The sequence below is a fragment of the Phoca vitulina genome, unplaced genomic scaffold, assembly GCF_004348235.1.
Source record: "Phoca vitulina isolate PV1807 unplaced genomic scaffold, GSC_HSeal_1.0 scaffold16, whole genome shotgun sequence".
In the NCBI taxonomy this organism is placed as follows: domain Eukaryota; kingdom Metazoa; phylum Chordata; class Mammalia; order Carnivora; family Phocidae; genus Phoca; species Phoca vitulina.
In genome coordinates this window covers 31,883,792-31,903,631 of record NW_022589719.1, presented here as the reverse complement: position 1 = coordinate 31,903,631, position 19,840 = coordinate 31,883,792, and the positions used below count along the sequence as shown (strand labels likewise).

At 49.7% G+C, this 19,840-nt stretch overlaps 3 protein-coding genes across 22 annotated transcripts in view; 2 read left to right on the top strand and 1 right to left on the bottom strand.

Moving 5' to 3' along the window:
- The first annotated feature begins 411 nt into the window (after nucleotides 1-411).
- Nucleotides 412-4,030, top strand: CFL1 (cofilin 1). Its single transcript, XM_032414442.1, has 4 exons — nucleotides 412-588; nucleotides 2,504-2,811; nucleotides 3,064-3,140; nucleotides 3,358-4,030. The coding sequence occupies exons 1-4, from the start codon at nucleotides 427-429 to the stop codon at nucleotides 3,468-3,470; spliced, it is 660 nt and encodes a 219-aa protein (XP_032270333.1). The 5' UTR covers nucleotides 412-426; the 3' UTR covers nucleotides 3,471-4,030.
- Nucleotides 4,031-4,988: 958 nt separating this feature from the next.
- SNX32 (sorting nexin 32) lies at nucleotides 4,989-17,468 on the bottom strand. Of its 2 annotated transcripts, XM_032414441.1 has the most exons (13): nucleotides 16,999-17,468; nucleotides 9,223-9,327; nucleotides 8,730-8,840; nucleotides 8,463-8,584; nucleotides 8,153-8,276; nucleotides 7,885-7,989; nucleotides 7,586-7,691; nucleotides 7,326-7,401; nucleotides 7,037-7,076; nucleotides 6,174-6,260; nucleotides 5,896-6,055; nucleotides 5,730-5,815; nucleotides 4,989-5,394 (listed from the first exon to the last, which is right to left on the bottom strand). In XM_032414441.1, the coding sequence occupies exons 1-13, from the start codon at nucleotides 17,032-17,034 to the stop codon at nucleotides 5,341-5,343; spliced, it is 1,212 nt and encodes a 403-aa protein (XP_032270332.1). In that variant the 5' UTR covers nucleotides 17,035-17,468; the 3' UTR covers nucleotides 4,989-5,340. The 2 variants fall into 2 exon arrangements, with proteins under 2 accessions (XP_032270332.1, XP_032270331.1); XM_032414440.1 differs by having other exon boundaries at nucleotides 4,989-5,815.
- A 125-nt stretch (nucleotides 17,469-17,593) lies between these two features.
- The window catches only part of LOC116638450 (protein Ycf2-like), a 38,943-nt gene continuing 36,696 nt past the window's right edge, over nucleotides 17,594-19,840 (top strand). For all 19 annotated transcript variants that reach the window (XM_032414433.1, XM_032414432.1, XM_032414431.1 and 16 more), the window contains exon 1: nucleotides 17,594-19,433. In XM_032414433.1, the coding sequence (XP_032270324.1) occupies nucleotides 17,684-18,868 (1,185 nt within the window). In that variant the 5' untranslated portion in view covers nucleotides 17,594-17,683 and the 3' untranslated portion in view covers nucleotides 18,869-19,433. The remainder of the gene's footprint in view (nucleotides 19,434-19,840) is intronic.

Sequence of the window (19,840 nt, the reverse complement as noted above, 5' to 3'; positions counted from 1 at the left end):
AATTGTTTATCGGGTCGAAGACACTTTACACTTGCGATTCTCCTTGATCTAGGACTAGATTCCAGGCCAATAAATAGTTGCTTCAACTCAGAAAAGCAAAACACTAAACTCAGAATTTTCAGACCAGAACCTGCCAAGATGGATCTTAGGAAACAGTTTCGCCGCGGGTGAAGAGCGGCGAGGTCGAGGGCTCATTTTCGGGTCACATTACCTAGCGCGGGGGGCCTTTGCTCAGCTGAGCGTTTCCTAGAAAATTCGACCAATGGGCGCGCTCTCCGTGCCATAGCCCTAGTCCCTCTTTGCTGTCTCGGACTACATTTCCCAGCATGTAATGCGGCGCTGGGAGGCCGGCTGGCGAAAAAGACTCTGTTACCCAGTGAGCCCGAGGACGGCGCAGGACCCTTGGACTTCGTTTCCCGTCGGCCCATGGGGGGAGCGCCGGAAGCCCGCCCCGCCCCTCATTGTGCGGCTCATACTAAACGGAAGGGGCCGGGAGAGGCCGCGTTCAGTCGGATCCCGGCAGCAGCTGCAGCGGCTCTCATCTCTTCTGACTCTCCTTGCTATCTCCCTTTCGCTTCCGGAAACATGGTGAGCAGCAGGCCTTGGCGACTGACGGGAGGTGGCTGCGAGTCGGTCGTCTGCGCGCAGGGGAGGGAACGGTGGAGCGACGTCGGCACCCCCTCCCCCAGCGCCCCGGGCGGGATGAGGGTCTCGGGCTGAGGGGCGGGCGGCGTTGGGACGCGCGTGCGCGCCCGCGGGCGCTGGAGAGGGCTGGCTCGGCCGTCGCTCGCGCGCCCCCTGGACTCCCTTCCCCTCCCCCACCACGCTGCTGCGCCCGCGCGGACACCGGCTATGGGGGAGGGGTCCGTGGCGCGCGCGCGCCCGCCCCTCGCGGAGCAGCCGGTGGCGCGCGCTGAGGCAAGTCGGTTCACGGGGGCGCGCGTTCTACGGGAGCACGCGGCATCCGAACCCGGCCCGGGGGCGGCGAGGGAAAAGCGCGCGAGCGGTCTCGGCGCGCGCGCCCCACCCAAGGGCTGTTCTGTCTCCGCGTCACCCTCCCTCGGCTGGCGGGTCTGTAGAGAGCAGGTGGCAGGGATGTCTGCGCCCAGGAGGGGCGGGGGCGGAGGGCCAACGGGGATGCGGGGGCGGAGGGGTCCGAGTGCTAGCGCTGGGGATTAGGGGCTTGCACCGCGCGACCCGGAGCTGCGGGTTTGCACCGCGGAGGTCACGGCCCTGCGAGGGAACCCATAAAGCATCTGGGTTCTCTGCTCTGTACATCCGGCAAAGGCTGGAACGGCACAGTCGGCCGGCGCGTGCGCACACGCTCAGGCCCCCGCCGCTGGGCCCGAAGCCCTGGACAAGCGGGGCCTTCGGCTTTCCCGGATGGGGCCTGAGGGTGGAGCCGAGTTTAGGGAAGTGACCCAGGCAGGCACCGCCCGGAAACCACCCCGCCCCCTGTGTTCGGCCCCAGGGCTACGAGAACTGAAGGTTGTGTAACTCGTCCAGGCTCCGGTCGGCAGCGGAGGGGGCTGATACGCCTGTCGGTAAAGGCGATTCCTCGGGGTTGAGGTTCTGTGGTGCTACTGCCTCCGGGTACTGCTTTCTCCCGGATGGGGCCGGACCCCGGCGAGCGCTTTCCCCTCCGCCTACTCCGGAAGCGGCTGAGTCACGTGGCCGGCTTCCTCTGCAGTTCCGGGAGTGGGGGGCGCGGCAGATTTCACTGTGGACAGTAGCCCCCCTCCTGGCTAGGGTGTCCCCCCAACACGACCCAAAATAGACGTTTAAAGAGCTCTCGAGGACCGTGGATATTTGGTTCTGACCTGCTAGCTTATGTCACCGACCTTTGGGTCCTGCATTTTCCCCGGAGGACGGGGAGTTAATGGGTTAGGGCTTTAATTAGGGATTGTGATTCTTGCCTTGGTTAAAGAAGACCCCAGCAAAAAAGAGGGTGGTTTGTGAACAACTGCACTGAGTAGTTCTGATGGACTTAACGAGAACTGTTAAACTCGTTGGTGTCCTATCATTGTGGGATCCTGGTTCTCCTTCCAGAAGAGGTGGTTATAACCTGGGTGCCTTGAGTCTCCCTTTCCTATCTGAAGTTTTGAGTTAGCACTATTATCCAAAAGCTGAGATGGAGTACTGTGAGTAAGAAACGAGTCAGTAGCCTGTGGATTCTTTTAATTCTGGGCTCACATCAAAGCCAAGGTTCTGCTTCTTACAGGTCTTCAGTTTCTAGGCTGTAAGATGTTGGGTGAGGAAGAATGATGTTGAATTAGATGATTAGAGGTTTTTTCTAAGGCTGCCATTCTGGGGTTTTCTCTTTGGTCCTTGGACAGTGGCTTGGGTGGGAAAATAGTGACACTTGGCTTGGGAAGGGGAATTGATGATCTCTTGGTTGAGGACTTGTTGGCATCCAAGATGGATCTCTTAAGATTGCAAAGGAGGGACTTCGGGGGAGTCCCAGAGTCTGTCTTTTATGAAGTATATGTGGCTCATCCCCTAGGCCTCCGGCGTGGCGGTCTCTGACGGTGTCATCAAAGTGTTCAATGACATGAAGGTGCGCAAGTCCTCAACACCAGAGGAGGTGAAGAAGCGCAAGAAGGCGGTACTCTTCTGCCTGAGCGAGGACAAGAAGAACATCATCCTGGAGGAGGGCAAGGAGATCCTGGTAGGTGATGTGGGCCAGACTGTAGACGACCCCTACGCCACCTTTGTCAAGATGCTGCCAGACAAGGACTGCCGCTATGCGCTCTATGACGCAACCTATGAGACCAAGGAGAGCAAGAAGGAGGACCTGGTGTTTATCTTCTGGTGAGCTCCCCTGCGGGCGCTTCTTCCTACCACTTGCCCTAGCTCTGCCTCGCCCTCCTTTCTCAGCATGGGAACCTCTGTGGGTTTGGGGGGAGGGTGTTGTAACAGAACACTTGTTGGTGGGGAACTTGGTCAAAGCTTGAGTGCTGGGACCAGCTCAAGGGTTTCTCGAAGTCTTCTCTCACTTGAGGGCACTTGCAGACTTGGAGAGGGAACTTTGTTGCGTATTCTCTGACTGTCCTTTTTCTCCAGGGCACCTGAGTCTGCACCCCTTAAGAGCAAAATGATTTATGCCAGCTCCAAGGATGCCATCAAGAAAAAGCTGACGGGTAAGGGCCAGCATCGGTGCCACGCACTTTTTCGCTCAGGCTTTGGCTGCCGGGGTGGGGTGAAAAGCATGGTATATGAGATACCTCCCCCCTCCTCTTCCCTGCCTGCTGGAAGGTAACCTTGTCCCTTCCATCTGTTCTGATTGGCTCCTTCCCAGCCCCAACTTCCCCTCCCCCAATGCATCCTGCTCACAGATGCTCCCCTTCTTCCTCACAGGGATCAAGCATGAATTACAAGCAAACTGCTACGAGGAGGTCAAGGACCGCTGCACCCTGGCAGAGAAACTGGGGGGCAGTGCTGTCATCTCCCTGGAGGGCAAGCCTTTGTGAGCCCCCTCCAGCCCCCTGCCTGGAGCATCTGGCAGCCCCAGACCTGCCCATGGGGGTTGCAGGCTGCCCCCTTCCTGCCAGACCTGAGGGGCTGGGGGGATCCCAGCAGGGGGAGGGCAATCCCTTCACCCCAGTTGCCAAACAGCCCCCCCTCACCCCCCTGGACCTTCCTCCTCCCTCCATCCCTGACGGTTCTGGCCTTCCCAAACTGCTTTTGATCTTCTGATTCCTCTTGGGTTGAAGCAGACCAAGTTTCCCCTAGGCACCCCAGTTTGGGGAGGCCTGTATTTTTTTTAACGACACCCCAATTCCCCACCTGTTCCTCCCTTTTCCCATGCTGCCAACTTCTAACCGCAATAGTGACTCTGTGCTTGTCTGTTTAGTTCTGTGTATAAATGGAATGTTGTGGAGATGACCCCTCCTTGCGCCGCCTGGTTCCCCTGCCCTTTTCCCCTGGTCTTGGCCACCCATGGAAGCAGGACCAGTAAGGGACCTTCAATTAAAAAAAACAAAACAAAAAAAAACCACACACACAAAAATAAAAAGGCTCACTAATGGGATGTTTGTTTCAGGGTTGGGGCCCAGGGGACCTTGCAGGGGAAGGTATGCTGAGGCAATGAACAGCATGTCTTCTCTATACCCAGCTTCCATCCACCCCCTTAATTTGGCCCCAGCGACTGGCTGAGCCTCCTCCTGACAGTTGTCACTCATAGGTGGTACCACAATTGGGCCCAAACTGACCGCTGGGGAGTTAGCTGGACTTGGGGGTGTCCTGCCAGCTGCAGGAGCCCTTTGGGCAGAAGGCGCTTTGTGCCTGAACTCTCTCTCCTGTAGCCTCTTACCCGGGTGGGCAGCTGGGCAGTGAGGCCTATTCTCCAACCCCATGCTCAGGCCTGCCTAGTGTGGGCTGTGAGATTGCAAGTTACAAAGCGCTTCTTGAGCTGTTCTGTCTTCAAGGTTCTCTGGTTTTTCTCTGCCTTCTTTCATGGATGGCTGACTCATCTATGAGGGCCGGGTCCAGTGGCTGCTGTGAGTCAGAAGCCAGTGAGCCTTTGGCCTTCTGTAGATGTGACTGGAGTCCAGGGTGGGGCCAAGCCAGGTGGAGCCCAGGACTTCAGACCCAAGTGTCTTGGGTCCCACCTCCTTGTGTTTAACCAAGAGGGTGTGGGCTAGAGCCCGAAGCCTTTTGTCAGCATTGCTGCAGGCTCTCTCCAATCTGTACTTCGGGTTTTTGCCTGCCTGGGAGGTAAAGGTATCCTAGAAATTTCACCCTAAGGGTGTGAATGCAGGGTTTATTACACACCCCAACCTGAACTGTGGGGGGAAAAAAGCCTGTTGTTAAAGGTGGTTCCTTAATTCTTCAGAGCTTGCCAGTATCTCCAAGTGGGAAGCAGGAAGGGTAGTTATTTTTGACACTGCAGGGGGTGGTGCACAGGGTCTGGTGTCCATAGTGCCCGGTAAAGGTGTACCTGGTGGGCTCTGGAGCTGTGGGAAGTAAGGACAAGCAGGCCTCCTGGCTACAAAAAGCAGGCTTTTTATTTGTGAACAGGCTGGGGACAAAACGAGCTTTGGCGGGGTCGGGAGGCGCAGAGGGTTGGGGGCAGCCTCTCAGACTCCAGGAGAGGTGGGAGGTCCAGGCTCCTGGCCTCCCCTAGGCTGGGGTTCTTACCTGTGGCCCAAGTATGGTACCCATGTTGCCCTAGCTTTCTCTTGCAGGACCTGGCACTTTTGGGTGGGAGTGGGGCTTGGGCTTGCCCTGGGAGATCACGGGGCATGGCTAGTGGCTGCTGTGGTTGGGGAGGTGGTATCGTGGGGTGGGAAATCTGGGGGACTCTTGCCACTAAAGGCCCTGAAGTGGGCTCTGGCTGCACTAAGGCTCCCCCTTGAGGGCGACAAGGGTGTTCCGCAGAAGCAGGGTGCTGGCCTGCAGAGGAGAGAGGTCTTGATGTCCCCCACCCACTGCCAGCCTGCTGCCTGATAAAATGTGCTGTTCTTTCCACACCTATTAACTCCTGCCCTCCTCCCTCTTGCATTCCTGTCCTTAGCAATAATAGCTGCCATTTATTGAGGGCTTAGTGATGAGAAGGGAAGAGTCCTGGTCCAAGATGGAACATGACCGTGAAAGTCAATGGGGGCTGCTCAGGGCTGCCAGACCACCTTCCCCCAACACATGTTTGCCAGTACTTGGTAAGAACCTAGAGGTCTGGGAGTGGATGGCAGGGAGGCAGCAAGAGGGCGCAGTGAGGGTGGAGGGCTCACCTTGGCATGTTTGAGCTCCAGCTCTGCCAACTCTATGAGGTTCTTGCGGAAGGAGGAGACACGGCGGGACTTGAAATCCATGAGCTCTGGAGGGGAGGGAGGAGAAATGGGGACCCTGGCAGGGTAGGCAGCCCAGTGGCAGGGGCTCTGGGGCCATGGGGCTTACCCTGCTTGGCTGAGTCAGAGAGGTGTTCGAAGCGTTGGCAGCACTGTTGCTGGTGGCTCTCAGCAGTCCGCACCTCGCGGTTCCTAGTGCGTGCCTTGTCCAGGGCCTTGTTGGCATTCTCATAGTCAGCCAGTGCTCGAAGCCGCCGGTACAGCAGGTCCTGGGGCCAGCAGGGGTGCGGGATCACTGTTGCCCATTGCCTCATCGGCCTGCCCTCCCCTGTTGCTCCAGCCCTGCCATCCCCCAGCCCTGAAGTTTGTTCTGGGGCCATAGCTCACCTTGGCTGCCTGTGAGTCTCGCATGTAGTATCTCAGCATGTCTGACAGCTTGAGGTCCTCATCAGATGCCACTCGGCCCTCCAGCTTCTGAATCAGGAAATTTGGAGGCTGGGGAGGGAGCTTGCAGAGGAGCTGCTAAGGGCTGGTGTGTTGCTGCTCATCTCAATATCCAACAGAGTCACTTGATAACCACTCTAGGTCAAACCCTGATGTTCAGGGGAGCAGGCCAAGGAAAACTTGACAGAGGAGTGGCATCTGACCTGGATCTTGGGGGTTGACTAGGAATCAGACAACAGCCAAAGGCTCTGCAGGTGTGCAAGCCTCGTATGTGTTCAGGGAACCGTGAGGTCAGTGGGAGCATTTGGATGGCAGTGGCTGGATTCCAAAAGACCTAAAATGTAAGCTAAGGACTTTGGGCTTTGTGCTTTGGGTAGTTTCTGGGAGGGGCAGGGTCACTGAAGGTCCTTGAGAAGAGAGGTAGTCCAGCAGACATTTTAGAAAGATTGGCACACTGCAGTGACTCTTGGAGAAGAGTTCAGGAAGTGTGTGTCTGGGGCAGGATGTTGGCAATGTGGTGCAGCCTGCCAGAGGCACGTGGCACATCCTTGTAAATGGCTTGCCAGGCCTGGTTCCCACCCCTGCCCCCATCACTGCACACACACACTTGGCTGGATCCCTGTCCCCCCTCCATCTCATTTCACTAGGGTTTAACTGAGGGTGAGTCCAGGGTTTCAACTGGGCCCAGGCTATCACCAAATGTTCCAAAATGATCCTGGAGCTTTCTCCTCTTTCAGGAGGAGGTATTTTTTCCCTGCAAAGGATCATTGATTGGGTGCCCTTCCAATACAGAAGGCAGGACTCACCCTTAGTCGTTCAAAGAGTTCTGCCAATTTGAGGAAACTCCTAGGAGGCAGTGGGGGAGAGTTAGGGCAGGGGTCTTGAGAGGGTGTTGCTTAAAGCCTCCCTGCCCTTAGCGCTGCTGTCCCTAATGCCCTGCAGTGGGGAAATCTCCCTCTGCTCTTTACCAAATCCCAGCAGGAACTTCACCTCCCACCTACAGCTGATGGTACATTTTCACAGTGACTCCTCATGGGCAGACACAGTATTACAGGCATAGAGAGAGGGGCAGGAGGGGTGAGAGGGAGTCCTCACGTCTTTAGCTGGTTGACCTCCTGTGTTCCCAGACTATTCAGTGCAGCAGAGATAGGGATATAATCGTCTGCCAGGCCTGTTGGGGAACAGCCCTTCATCAGACCCCCTTGGTCTGCACATCAAGCCCCACCCCCGGTGTTTGTGTCATGGAGAGACACAGGGCATTTCTTGCTCTCCTCTCCCCACAGGGAGTAGGAATGCTGAGTAGGAATGCCGGGGAGAAGGGGCAGGGAACCCAGGGCCCCTCGGGCCCTGCGTACACTTGTGGGAGTGCATGACACGGTCTGCCCGCAGGCAGGCATCCCGGATGCGGGTGTGGTACTCCAGCAGGAAGGTCCTCTCATGCTCGAAGAAGTCATCCACCTCCTAAGGGAGCCAGACAGGAGCCACTTACACTGAGTCAACAGGGACATGGCGGCCATGGACACGCAGGGGCAGCACAATTTCCCTCTAGGCCATGCCCCACCAGTGGTTTCCCTCCCACAGCCACCCTGGGCCTCAATGTTTGCTGTGGACTTGAGGCCCTGGGTTAAAAACACAGAGGGGTCCCAGGGGTCACCTTTAGCCCTGACATGCTGGTGATAAGGGCTTCATCTGCAGACTTCACAATATTCCTCAGAAATCCCCCAAGAAGCTCCTTCCTGTTCTTTCCTCGGACACTCAGCTGAAGCACACAGGGGGAGAGCATGGTGTTGGGGTGGGCATTCGCACCTCCCACCCCAGGCTCATGTCACTCTTGGAGCTGATGAGACGGAGGCTTGAGCCCACCTAGCGCCCTGCCCCCTACCCCCAAGGGTGACCCAAGGGTGTGCTCTGGCCCAGCTCACATCCTGGCCATATTCCAAAAAGACAAAGAAGTTGTGGTCTCGACGCAGGGTAGGGTGGGCCGCCAGGCGCTGCAGAAAGACCTCATGCATTGCAACTGTCTTCTTAAAGATGGCCAGGTACTCCCTGCGGAAAATGGCAGGCAGCTCATGGGCCCTCCTTGGCTCCGATTATCCTGCCCCCTTCCCCTCAGAAGCCCTGAGGTCAGAGGTCAGGGTCTCTAACTAACCATAGGTGATGAAATCCTGGGACTCTCAGGACGGGGGTGGGCTTGGAGCTTCATCATAGACAAGGAAAGGAAGTAGCACTCACGCTTCCAGCTCCTGCTTCATTTTGGCAAACTCTTCCCGCGTGATGGAGCTGTCACCCTCACCCAACTTCTGCAGCTTTTCCCTTGAAGCCTCAAAGTCTGGCCTTGGAGGGGCTGGGGGGATCTGCTCAAAGGAGGGACAGAGCTGGCAGGCCTCTCGTTGCTGAGAAGGCCATCACCCACACCCAGAAGTGTCGCCCAGCCTCCCATCCCCGCCCAAGCACCCAGGCCTGACCCTCACAGCCCCAGCCCGCCCGGCCCTTCCTCACGATGAGGCCGGCGTACTCCTCATTTTCCACATAGGCGTCATGTAGCCAGATGAACTCCTCATGCTGTCGCACGACTGAGAACTCCGTCTGGGCGAAGTGAGGGAGGCAGCTCTGGAAGTCGGGAAGCCTGTCTGAGGTATCTCTCCTCCCCTCCCAAATCCTGCACCCACCAAGCATCCTGGGCACCCGCTTTGGGGCTTCCCCAGTCCCACATCCCAGGTGAGGCCCAAGGTGGGCCTTGGTGACTCAGGTGTCTATGATTTCTGTCAGGATGATGGACAGGGCATGGCTAGGACTCGGCAAACAATCGATGCTTGCTTTCTCGGAGAGGCAGGGGGCAGGAGTCAGGTTGAGGAGCAGGGCCCAAAGTCGATGTTGGCATCTGCCCCCCAATCCCCAGGCAAGCGAGGCTGGGGGAAGCAGGCTCCTCAAGCTCCTGAAGCCTCCTGAGGCAGCCTCCTGAACTGCCCTCTCGTTCCCCTGGCAGCCTCACCTTGGTTTGAACGGTGAATTTCACCTTGTCCCGCTCGCTCACTGCATCAGAGATCTCCACCTGTAAGGAGCTGTCTCCCTGCAGGTCCACTGATACGGAGGAGGGCTGTTGGGGAGGGGAGGTCTCTGACATGACTGACCACAGCCCCTGACCGCATCCTCACCACAGACTTCAGGTCCTCCTGCAAAGCCCACCTCAGCAGCATTGCTTCTTCAATGCCCTGGGGTCACCAGCTACCCCTAGAGGGATCCTGATAAATCACTGCTCAGGGCTTTACAATTACTACAACACTTTCCCACACTTCCATCCTCAGAAGCAGGCCGACTTCTCCCCGCTTTATAGATATGGAAACTGAGACCACCAGAGAGGTGAGATAAGTTGTCCAAAATCACACAGCTGCAAAGTGGCGGGGCCAGATTTGAACCCAGTTTCTCAAATTCCAAACCCCAAGTACTTTCTCAGCTACCAGCTCACCTCTTCCCCAGCTGGTTACTTCAGGCACCCTTTCACTAGAGCCTAGAGTGAGCTAGATAAGAAGCTCTCACCCCTTTTGAGGGGTTCCTGAAACCATTCTATTCACCGTGTTTAGTGCCAAGACGCATTGGCTTGTGGGCAAAGCACATGCGTTTCTCTAAGTGAAAAGATCCGTGAGGCACCAAACTACGAGTTCGTTCTTGCATTGAGCTTTTCAACACACAGTTATTGAACACCTACCCTGTCTATACCACTGTGCCAAGTGAAGGGAAGAAGCCACTGTACCTTCAAGCGTTGCTCACCAATATATAAACTGGCACCTGCCCATGGCTCACTTCCCCTCACTTTCTCTCACAGGCTTTGGCACACATTTGGCACAACTATGGACAACTATTCTGACTGCTATCACCACAGATTATTTTTACCTGGACTTAAAACTTCATGGGAGTGCAATTACACAGTATATACGCTCTTGTGTCCATGGTCTTTAGTGAGACCCATCTATGTTGTTGAGTGCAGCAGGAATTCTCTTTCATTGCTATGTAGTATTCCATATGAATACATCATAGCTTATGTATCTATTCTACTGTTGGTAGTCATTTAGATTATTTCAAGATTGGCCTATTTTGGATAAAGCTGCCATGAACATTCTTGCATATGTCTTTTATAGGGTAGGCATGTGTTTAAATGCTTTCGTAGACACTGCCAGTTTTTCAAGGTGATTGTACAAATTTATACTCCTGCCAGTATTGTATGAAAATTCCAGTTGCACCACATCCTTGCCAATACTGGAATTGTTAGTCCTTTTTATCTTAGCCATACTGGTGGGGGCATGGTAATTGAGCACTGTAGCTTTAACTTGTATTCCCTGGTGAGGAATGATGTTTAACACCATTTTATGTGTCTATTGCCCACTTGGAGATCTTTTGTAAAGTGCCTATTCAAGTCTTTTGCTCCTCCCTTCCCCTCCCCTCCTCTTTTAAAAATCAGATTGTCTTTTTCTTATTAATTTGTAGGGACTCTTTATATACTCTGGAGACAAGTCCTTTGTCAGTTATATCTGTTGCCAATATCTCCTACTCTTTGGGTTGCCTTTTCACTCTTTTAATGACCTATAATTTTACAAGCTCCAATATGTCAGTCTTTTCTTTTGTGATTAAGGATTTTTGTGTACTCCTGAAGAAAATTTTGCCTACCCCCAGGTCATGAAGATATTCTATTTTTTTTTCTTCTAGAAATTAATAGTTTAAGCTTTTATATTTAGGTCTATGATCCACCTTCACTTCATTTTGTAAACAGTGTAAGGTATAGGTTATGACTCATTTTTGCCATATAATAGCCAGTTATTTTAGCACTATTTGTTTAAAAAAGACTATCTTTTGAGTATTGATTTGCTTTGGTGCACATCTTGGTAGAAAATAAATTGACTTCGTAAGTGTTAGCAATTCTGTACTATCTATCCTCTTCCACTGATCCATATGTCTGTATTTTTGATATATCACACTGTCTTGATTACTATAATTGACAAACTTGAAATCAGATAGAATTAACAACTTTGTTCTTTTTCAAAATCATTTTGGCTATTATAGATCTTTGCATTTCCATATAAATTATAGACTCAGCTTGTAAATTTACACCCAAAAAACTTGCTGGGATTTTGATTGAGATTAAATTGAATCTATAGATCAATTTGGGAAGGATAGACATTCTTACAATTTTGAATCTTCCAATCCATCAACATGAAATATCTTTCCAATTATTTAGATCTTCTTTAATGTTTCTCAGTAATGTTTTGTAGTGTTCTCTGTAAAGGTTTTGCACATCTTTGTTAGATTTATTCCTAAATATTTTATGATTTTTTATTGTTGCTATTTGAAATATTTTTAAAAATTTAATTCCCTAGTTATTTGTTGCTAGTATGTAGAAACACACAATTGATTTTTATATATTTACTTTGTGTCCAAGAACCTTGCTATATTTACTTACTGCTTCTTTTTTTTTTAAGATTTTATTTATTTATTTGAGAGAGAGAGAATGAGAGAGAGAGCACATGAGAGGGGGGAGGGTCAGAGGGAGAAGCAGACTCTCTGTGGAGCAGGGAGCCCGATGCGGAACTCGATCCAGGGACTCCAGGATCATGACCTGAGCTGAAGGCAGTCGCTTAACCAACTGAGCCACCCAGGCGCCCTTTACTTACTACTTTTAATAGTTTGTAGATTATTTTGGATTTCCTCCATATACAATCCTATAATATAAAATAATGACAGTTTTAGTTTTTCCTTTCCAACCTTTATACCTTTTACTTTTTCTTGCCTTATTGCACTTGCTAGAAACTCTAGCACAATGCAGAAGTGGTGACATGGTGAAAAAGGAAATCCTTGTCCCTGATCTCAGAAGGTACATTCAAAATGTAATCCTAAAGATGATTAATTCTGAATCAGATTAATGAGACTCCCTTCTATGCCTAGTTTGGTAAGAGTGCTGATTTTTATCAATGTTTCCTCCCTTTATTGAGATATCAAGTGGGTTTTCCTGTTATTCTGTAATGTCCCAAATTTCATTGATTGATTTTCTTTTTTTTTTTTTAAGATTTTTTTATTTATTCATCTGAGACACAGAGATACAGAGAGAGAGAGAGAGCATGAGCAGGGAGAGAGGCAGAGGGAGAGGGAGAAGCAGGCTCCTCGCTGAGCCAGAAGCCCGATGTGGGGCTCGATCCCAGGACCCTGGGATCATGACCCGAGCCAAAGGCAGACACTTAACCATCTGAGCCACCCAGGTGCCCCTGATTGATTTTCAAATACTGAACCACCCTGCATTCCTGGAATAAGGCCTTCATCATGAAGTATTATCTTTTTGTTTTTTAGTTTTTATTTTTTTTTAAGGTTTTATTTATTTATTTACTTGAGAGAGTGAGAATGAGCATGCAAGCAAGTGATCAGGCAGTGGGGGGCAGAGGGAGAGGGACAAGCAGACTCTGCACTGAGTGTGGAGCCCAATGCAGGGCTCAATGCCACCACCCTGAGGTCATGACCTAAGCTGAAATCAGGAGTTGGACGCTTAACCAACTGACCTACCCAGGTGCCCTGAAGTATTATGTTTTTATATATTGCTTATTCAACTTGATAATATTTTATTTGTGATTTTTCCATTTACGTTCACAAGAGAGATTAACCTGTGTTTTTTCCTTTCTTTGAATGTTTTTGACAGGATATTTTGTGGTAAAATATGCATATCACAAAATTTACCATTTTAACCATTTTAAAGTGTACAGTTTATTGATATTAAGTATATTCACAGTGTTGTGCAACCATCACCATCATCTACTTCCTCTTGACAGGTTTTTGTATCAAGGTTATATTGTCCTCCTGAAATAAGTTGGAATTGTGCCTTCTATTTCTGTTTTTGGAATAACTTATATGAGAATGGTATTAGTTTTCCTTTAATGCTTCTAAGAATTCATATGTGAAATTATATTGCTTAGGTATTTTTGGAAAAGTTTTTAATTATAGATTTACTTCCTATAATAGACATAGGACTATTGAGATTTTCTACTTCTTATTTCAGGTTTGGTAAGTTGCATTTTTCAAGTAGTTTGTCCATTTTGTTTAAATTCTCTCATTTGTTGGCCTAAGCTTGTTCTTAAATTCTTTTATTTTTATTTATTTATTAATATTTTATTTATTTATTTGAGAGAGAGAGAGAGAAAGCATGAGCGGGGGCAGGGGCAGAGGCTAACGGAGAAGCAGAATCCCCACTGAGCAGGGAGCCCGATGTGGGGCTCGATCCCAGCACACCGGGATCATGACCTGAGCCAAAGGCAGACACTTAACCGACTGCGCCACCCAGGTGCCCCTCTTATTATCTTTTTTTTTTTAAGATTTTATTTATTTATTTGAGAGAGAGAGAGAGAGCATGAGAGGGGGGAGGGTCAGAGGGAGAAGCAGACCCCCGCTAAGCAGGGAGCCCGATGCGGAACTCGATCCCGGGACTCCAGGATCATGACCCGAGCGGAAGGCAGTCACTTAACCAACTGAGCCACCCAGGCCCCCTCTCTTAATATCTCTTTAATGACTGAAACATCTCTATCAATGTGCACTTTATCATTCCTGATATTGGTAATTAATATTTTCTCCCTTCCTCCCTCTCAGTCTCCCTCTTGCTCTCTCTTTCTCTTTTATCAGTCTTGCTAGATGCTTATCAATTTTTTAGTATTTTCAAAAAACTATTTTGGGCATTCTTGAATTTCTATATTTGTATATTTACCTTCTATTAATTGATTTCTGCTCTTTATTATTTCCTTCCTTTTACTTTCTTGGGGTTTAAATTGTTCTTCTTTTTCTAGTTTCTTGATATTGAAATGTAGATCACTGGGGCCCCTGGGTGCCTCAGTTGGTTAAGCATCTGCCTTCAGGTCAGGTCATGATCCTGGGGTCCTGGGATCGAGTCCCACATTGGGCTCCTTGCTCAGAGGGGAGCCTGCTTCTCACTCTGCCTGCCACTCCCCCTGCTTGTCCTCTCTCTCTGATGAATAAACAAATAAAATCTTTAAAAAACAAAACAAAAAAGAAATGTAGATCATTGACTTTTTTCAACCTTTCTTTTTTTCTGAAATATGCATTTGGAGGTGTAAGTTTCCCCCTGGGTACTTCTTTAGCTGCATCTCCAGTTTTGATATATCATATTTTCAAAATCATTTCTTTAAAATTTTTTCTAATTTTCATTTAATTTCTTTGACCTATGAATTACTTAGAAGCATGTTGCTTACTTTCCAAATATTTTGGAATCTAGTTATCTTTTTGTTTTGATTCCCTGTTAATTCTAATGGGACAGAGATCTCATTCTATGATTTCAATGTTTCAAAACTTGTTGATATTGCATTATAGCCCAACATATAATGTATTTTGGTAAATGTTTCAAGTGGCACTTGAAAAGAATGTGTTACCTGCAGTTGTTGGGTACAGAGCTCTAATTAAACCAATTAGATCAAGTTGATTAATCATGGTATTTTATTTATTTATTTGACAGAGAGAGAGAGCACAAGTAGGCAGAGCGGTAGGCAGAGGGAGAGGGAGAAGCAGGCTCCCCACTGAGCAAGGAGCCCGATATGGGGCTCAATCCCAGGACCCTGGGTCATGACCTGAGCCGAAGGCAGACGCTTAACCGAAAGAGCCACCCAGGCACCCCTAATCATGGTATTTTAAATCTTCAAAATCCTTACTTGATTTTGGGGCAGGGGGCTTGTTGAGAGAGTGTGTTAAACCTCTAATTGTGAGTTTGTCTATTTCTCCTTTTAATTCTGTAATCTTTTACTTTGCATATTTTGAAATGATGCTATTCGTTGCATATAAATTTAGGACTGTTTTATCTTCCTGTTGAATTGACTCTTTAATCATTATAAAATGTCCCTCTTTATTTCTAGTAATACTTCTTGTCTTACAGTCTACTTTGTCTGAAATTAATGTAATTATGCCATCATTCTTTTGGTTAGCATTCTTTTTGTGTCCTTACAGTTAAAATATGTCTCTTAAAAAAAAAAAAAAAAGGATTTATTTATTTATTTATTCTAGAGAGAGTATATGTGTGTGTGTGTGTGAGAGAGAGAAAGAGAGAGAGAGAATGAGAGGCAGGGGTGGTGCAAGGGAGAGGAGAGAGAATCTCAACAGACTCCCTGCTGAGCCCCTAAAGTATGTGTCATTTGACAGAATATAGTTGTCTTTAAAAATCCAATCTGAGGGGTGCCTGGGTGGCTCAGTTGGTTAGGTGTCAGAATCTTGGTCTCAGCTCAGGTCTTGATCTGGGGTTGTGAGTTCAAGCGCCTTGTTGGGTTCCATGCTGGGCATGAAGCCTACTTAAAAAAAATCCAATCTGAAAAAAAAAATCCAGTCTCAATTTTTTTTTAAGTAACCTTACACTCAAGGTGGGGCTCAAAGTCTCAACCCTGAGATCAAGAGTTGCATGTTCTACCAACTGAGGCAGCCAGGCACCCCCTGAATATGTTTTTAATTGGAGGGTTTGGTCTATTCATAATTACTGTAATTACTGACATAAGCTATAAACCTACCATCTTGCTTTTTGGTTTTTTTTTTTTTCTTTTTCTCATCTGTTTTTTTGTTGCTTTATTCTTTTTCCCTTGCCTTCTGTTAGATTAGTCAAGTATTTTTATATTATTTCATTTTCTCTTCTATTATATTTTTATTTACATCTTCATTTAGTATTCTTTTCATTTCTTTCTATTTAAAGGAGAATCTTGGAGAAGGCGATGCTTACTCTAGAGGACAGGCTCTAATACTGGACTTTGAGAGAGCCTGGCACCTACAAAGTTTGGGAATGGACCCATCAGTTTGATGGCCCAGTATACATCCCATATGATAACAGTAACAACAACAACAAAATAGCTAACACATACTTGAGCTTCCTATATGCCAGGTACTGACCTAAGCATTTTACATATATTAACTGATTTAGCCATGAATATGAACATAAACATTGAAACAGATATTTTCTGCTCTGTACTTTGTGTCTCTCAGCCCCTCTCAACTCTCCAAACTCCTCACTTGGCTTCTCTGACATCCCCAGGCAGCCTTCCCCTTTGTCCAACTGCAACCCCCCCAACACACACAATCTGGCTCATTGGTACAAGGGGCCCCTAACTCTCCTGTCTCCCTCCTGCTACCTTAGTATCTCTGCTTTAACCTGTACTGTTTGGTAACTGCTTGAGAGAGATGGAACTTCAAGGATGGACCACAGCTACTCCATCCTTGTCCTCAGCCACAGCCCACTATGCACATGCCTCCAATGCTCAAAAGTGTGCACCTCTGTGAGCCCAATGATGCTCAATAACTATTTGTTGAATGAAATCAAGAGGAAAGAGTGAAGAATTAATGATCTTATGATTGTATGAACACAGGTACACAAATGAAGCCATTAGTGCTGAACTGGATTCCTCCCTCCTTGGCAAAGGAGAAGGTACTCCATCCTCTTCTCAATCCCTAACATCCCTCCTTCCTCTTCTTCCCCATTAGGCCAGAATCGTGAGTTGGTCCTGGGGAGGGGAGGAGTGGCAGTGACAGGTCCCTTTCCATCTGTCAGGGCAAAGGTAAACCCTGCCTCCTTTGGCATCCTCATCAACCCCCATGCAGGTGCCACAGAGGCGCCCCACCCCCTTACCCCCTTGCTCAGGTCTCCCTAGCTCACGCGTGCGCGCGAACACACGCACACACGCCCCACTCCCTGATTGGGCATCACTGGGTATCATGGAGTGAGGTGAAGGTTGGGAGGGGGTTTGCATCCTTTCTTTACCTTGCTCTCCTTCCCAGCCTCTTGACGCCCCTCCATCACCCTTCTTCTTGGCCGCAGCACACAAGTATTCCGCGGCGGGCCGCTGCCCGCGCGCTCCCGCAGCTTCGTCCCCGGTAACTCGCCCGAGGCACGCGACCCTACCGGCGGACGGAGACACTCTCCCCTCCCTGCTAGGAGTCACCTGGATTCAGGCGTGGTTCCCACCCGTTCCTTCGCAGCTGCGCCTTTTGATTGGGTACTAGGTTCACCATGAGCGACACCATTGGCTGCAACGCCTGTCGTTCCTTTGCTTGGCCCCAGCTTTTAAGGGGAAGCGCGTAACCCAGGGTCGGGAACGGGCGACAGCATGGGGGCTGGGGTCGGGGGTTCTGGGGTTACTGAGGTCTCGAGCCACGTCAGCCCCTGCCCCCGGGCTGGCAGTCTGTCGCCTGCCGCAACTCCGGGCCGTGCCTTCCAACCGCTTCGCGCGGTCTGCGCGTGCGCACTAGCCAGGTCGCGCGCCCTCCGAGGCGGTGGGCGAGGCGGCGGACCAGTGGGCAGGGGGCAGGGTGGCAGGGTGGGAGGGTAGGGCGGGGTGGGGTGGGGTGGGGGAATGGGGAGGAGGGGTGGGATGGTGGACCAGGGATAAGGGTGAGGGTCAGTGTCTGTGGAGAAAGGGGTTCCGTTAGAATTTTCGCTCTGGGGCATGAGGGATCTGCGGGGTAAGGCGCACAGAGCCGTGAGGAGGCGCCGTAAGGCCTGCGGCCAGGGCGCCCGAGTCCAGGCCCGGGTCCACGGGTGGTCGCACCTGGACCCGGGAAGCAGAGGGGCACAGATGCTGCGAGAAAAATTGTGGGTGCCCTGGAACGGGCTCATTGTGATCGGGAAGAGAATGGAGCTCCTGGGTAGAAATACACAAAAGCCTAGGATGTGCGACCCAAAGCTGAACTCTGAGTACTGGGGACGAGAAGATGTGGAAAAAATGGTCTTGAAAGCGAAGTCAGGCCAAAGTCAGGAAAGGATGGATGTGAAGCTACTGCACAGTGTAGCAAGTGCATTATGGGCTTCAGCAGGTTTGGGGGAAAACAGCCCAAAGGAGATGGGGGGAAAGCAAGAAATTAGAGACAAAATAGGCGTTGAATCCGAGAGTGCAGGGACTACAGCAGGGTCTAGGAGGGGGTCTGGTTTTAAAGAGAGGTTGAAATTTACTGGGGTGGGGACCAGAGGAGAGGACTTGAGATCCAGACCACATACAGGAGGGCAGAATGAGGAGGAGCTGAGGTCAAGTGGAGAGAAGCTGAGTGGAGAGAAGCTGAGTGGAGAGAAACTGAGGTCAAGTGGAGAGAAGTTGAGGTCAAGTGGAGAGCAGCTGAGTGGAGAGAAGTTGAGGTCAAGTGGAGAGCAGCTGAGTGGAGAGAAGCTGAGATCAAGTGGAGAAAAGCTGAGGTCAAGTAGAGAAAAGCTGAGGTCAAGTGGAGAGAAGCTGACATCAAGTGGTGAGAAGCTGAGTCTGAGTGAAGAGAACCTGAGGTCAAGTGGAGAGAAGGGGGGATCCAGGGGAGAGAAGCTGAGAAGTAGTGGAGAAGTTTTGAGATCCACTGGAGATAAACTGCAGTCAAGTGCAGAGAAGCTAGAGGGTTCAGGAATGGAGAGCATAACTGAAGAGACAACTGAAAGAATGGTAGAAGTTACTGGTGATGAAAAATGGATTAAAGTTCCTGGTGCTGAGATGGAAAATCCTTTTGAAAAGGTGGAAGGAAGTGATGAAGAGCTAGAAGGGACTGAGGAAGCAGTGGGAGTTGAGGATGTCTTGGGTGGAGTGAATGATATTGCTGATGAATCTGTTTCTATGGAAGAGAAAGAGGTTATAGATGAAGGTAATGGTGAATGAGGCAGATGAAGGACTGAAGCTAATGAAGGAAAGAGAGGCAGATAGAGGGTGTTGCAAGTCAAGGAGGAGAAATTAGAGCCAAGCAGAGCATTATTGACCCTGAAGAGGTAAATATGAGAGAGGTAAGGAGAGCATGGGGATGAAGAATTTGCAAGGATGAAGGTGGAGGCTAGGGCCAAAGGAAATGAAGAAGAATGAGAAGGAGGGAAATGGGAACATTTTGAGGAGATAGAAAGGATCTGATAATGTGTTGCTATGTCGAGGAAAGGTGGAGATTTTTTTCTTGGAGAAGAGCTGTGACTGAAGGGCTTGTTGGGAAATGTTTGAGAAATGGATTTGGGAGGGGCTAGAGGATTTAGTTTAATGTGTGGTTGGTTTATAAGTTAGAGAAGAATGCATAGTGAGAAAAATGGGGAATTACAGCAGGATAAAGGGTAGATAATGAAGGTTGTGAAGGAAGATGCAAGCTGGAGCGAGGAAAGAAAACTTCTGAGAGGATCCTGAAGAGGAATGAGGGGCTCCAAAGTGACACAAGCAAGAGAAAAGAAAGAAGTGAAGAAAAAAGGTAAGAAGTCAAATCCCATCATAATGATTATGTTTGTTGGGTTTTAAAGTTATTTCCTTTACTCTCTCTGTACGCCCCTCTCCCATGTAAGCCAATTTTACAATCGAATGGGACAGGCCTCTCGCGGGGCCCTATACATCTGGACCAAGGCCATCCTCATGGATCTATCCTCTAACTAGCCTCCAAATATAGCTGGAATAATGCTGGGCTCACTTCACCATGATCACCATTTCCTTGGGTTTCCCTCACCTCCACACATCAAATTTGAGTTGCTCAGACTTGATATGAAGTTACCTCAACTGTTTGTGTTATTACTGTTTCCATCTTTGACTTGGTTATTCATCTAATCACGTGGACTTTTCCCCTTGTGTCAGTCTCCTTTGGGGCTTTCTCCTATGACTTCCATA

Excerpts from the sequence above, each read along its gene's own strand:
- SNX32 (XM_032414440.1), bottom strand. The coding sequence starts at position 17,034 with ATGGAGGGGCGTCAAGAGGCTGGGAAGGAGAGCAAG. Across the intron at positions 7,692-7,884 it reads CCAGCATGTCAGGGCTAAAG|GAGGTGGATGACTTCTTCGA; the intron begins GTGACCCCTGGG and ends TGGCTCCCTTAG. Across the intron at positions 6,261-7,036 it reads AACTCTTTGAACGACTAAGG|AAGCTGGAGGGCCGAGTGGC; the intron begins GTGAGTCCTGCC and ends TTCCTGATTCAG.
- CFL1 (XM_032414442.1), top strand. The coding sequence starts at position 427 with ATGGGGGGAGCGCCGGAAGCCCGCCCCGCCCCTCATTGTGCGGCTCAT. Across the intron at positions 589-2,503 it reads CTTTCGCTTCCGGAAACATG|GCCTCCGGCGTGGCGGTCTC; the intron begins GTGAGCAGCAGG and ends CTCATCCCCTAG. Across the intron at positions 3,141-3,357 it reads CATCAAGAAAAAGCTGACGG|GGATCAAGCATGAATTACAA; the intron begins GTAAGGGCCAGC and ends TCTTCCTCACAG.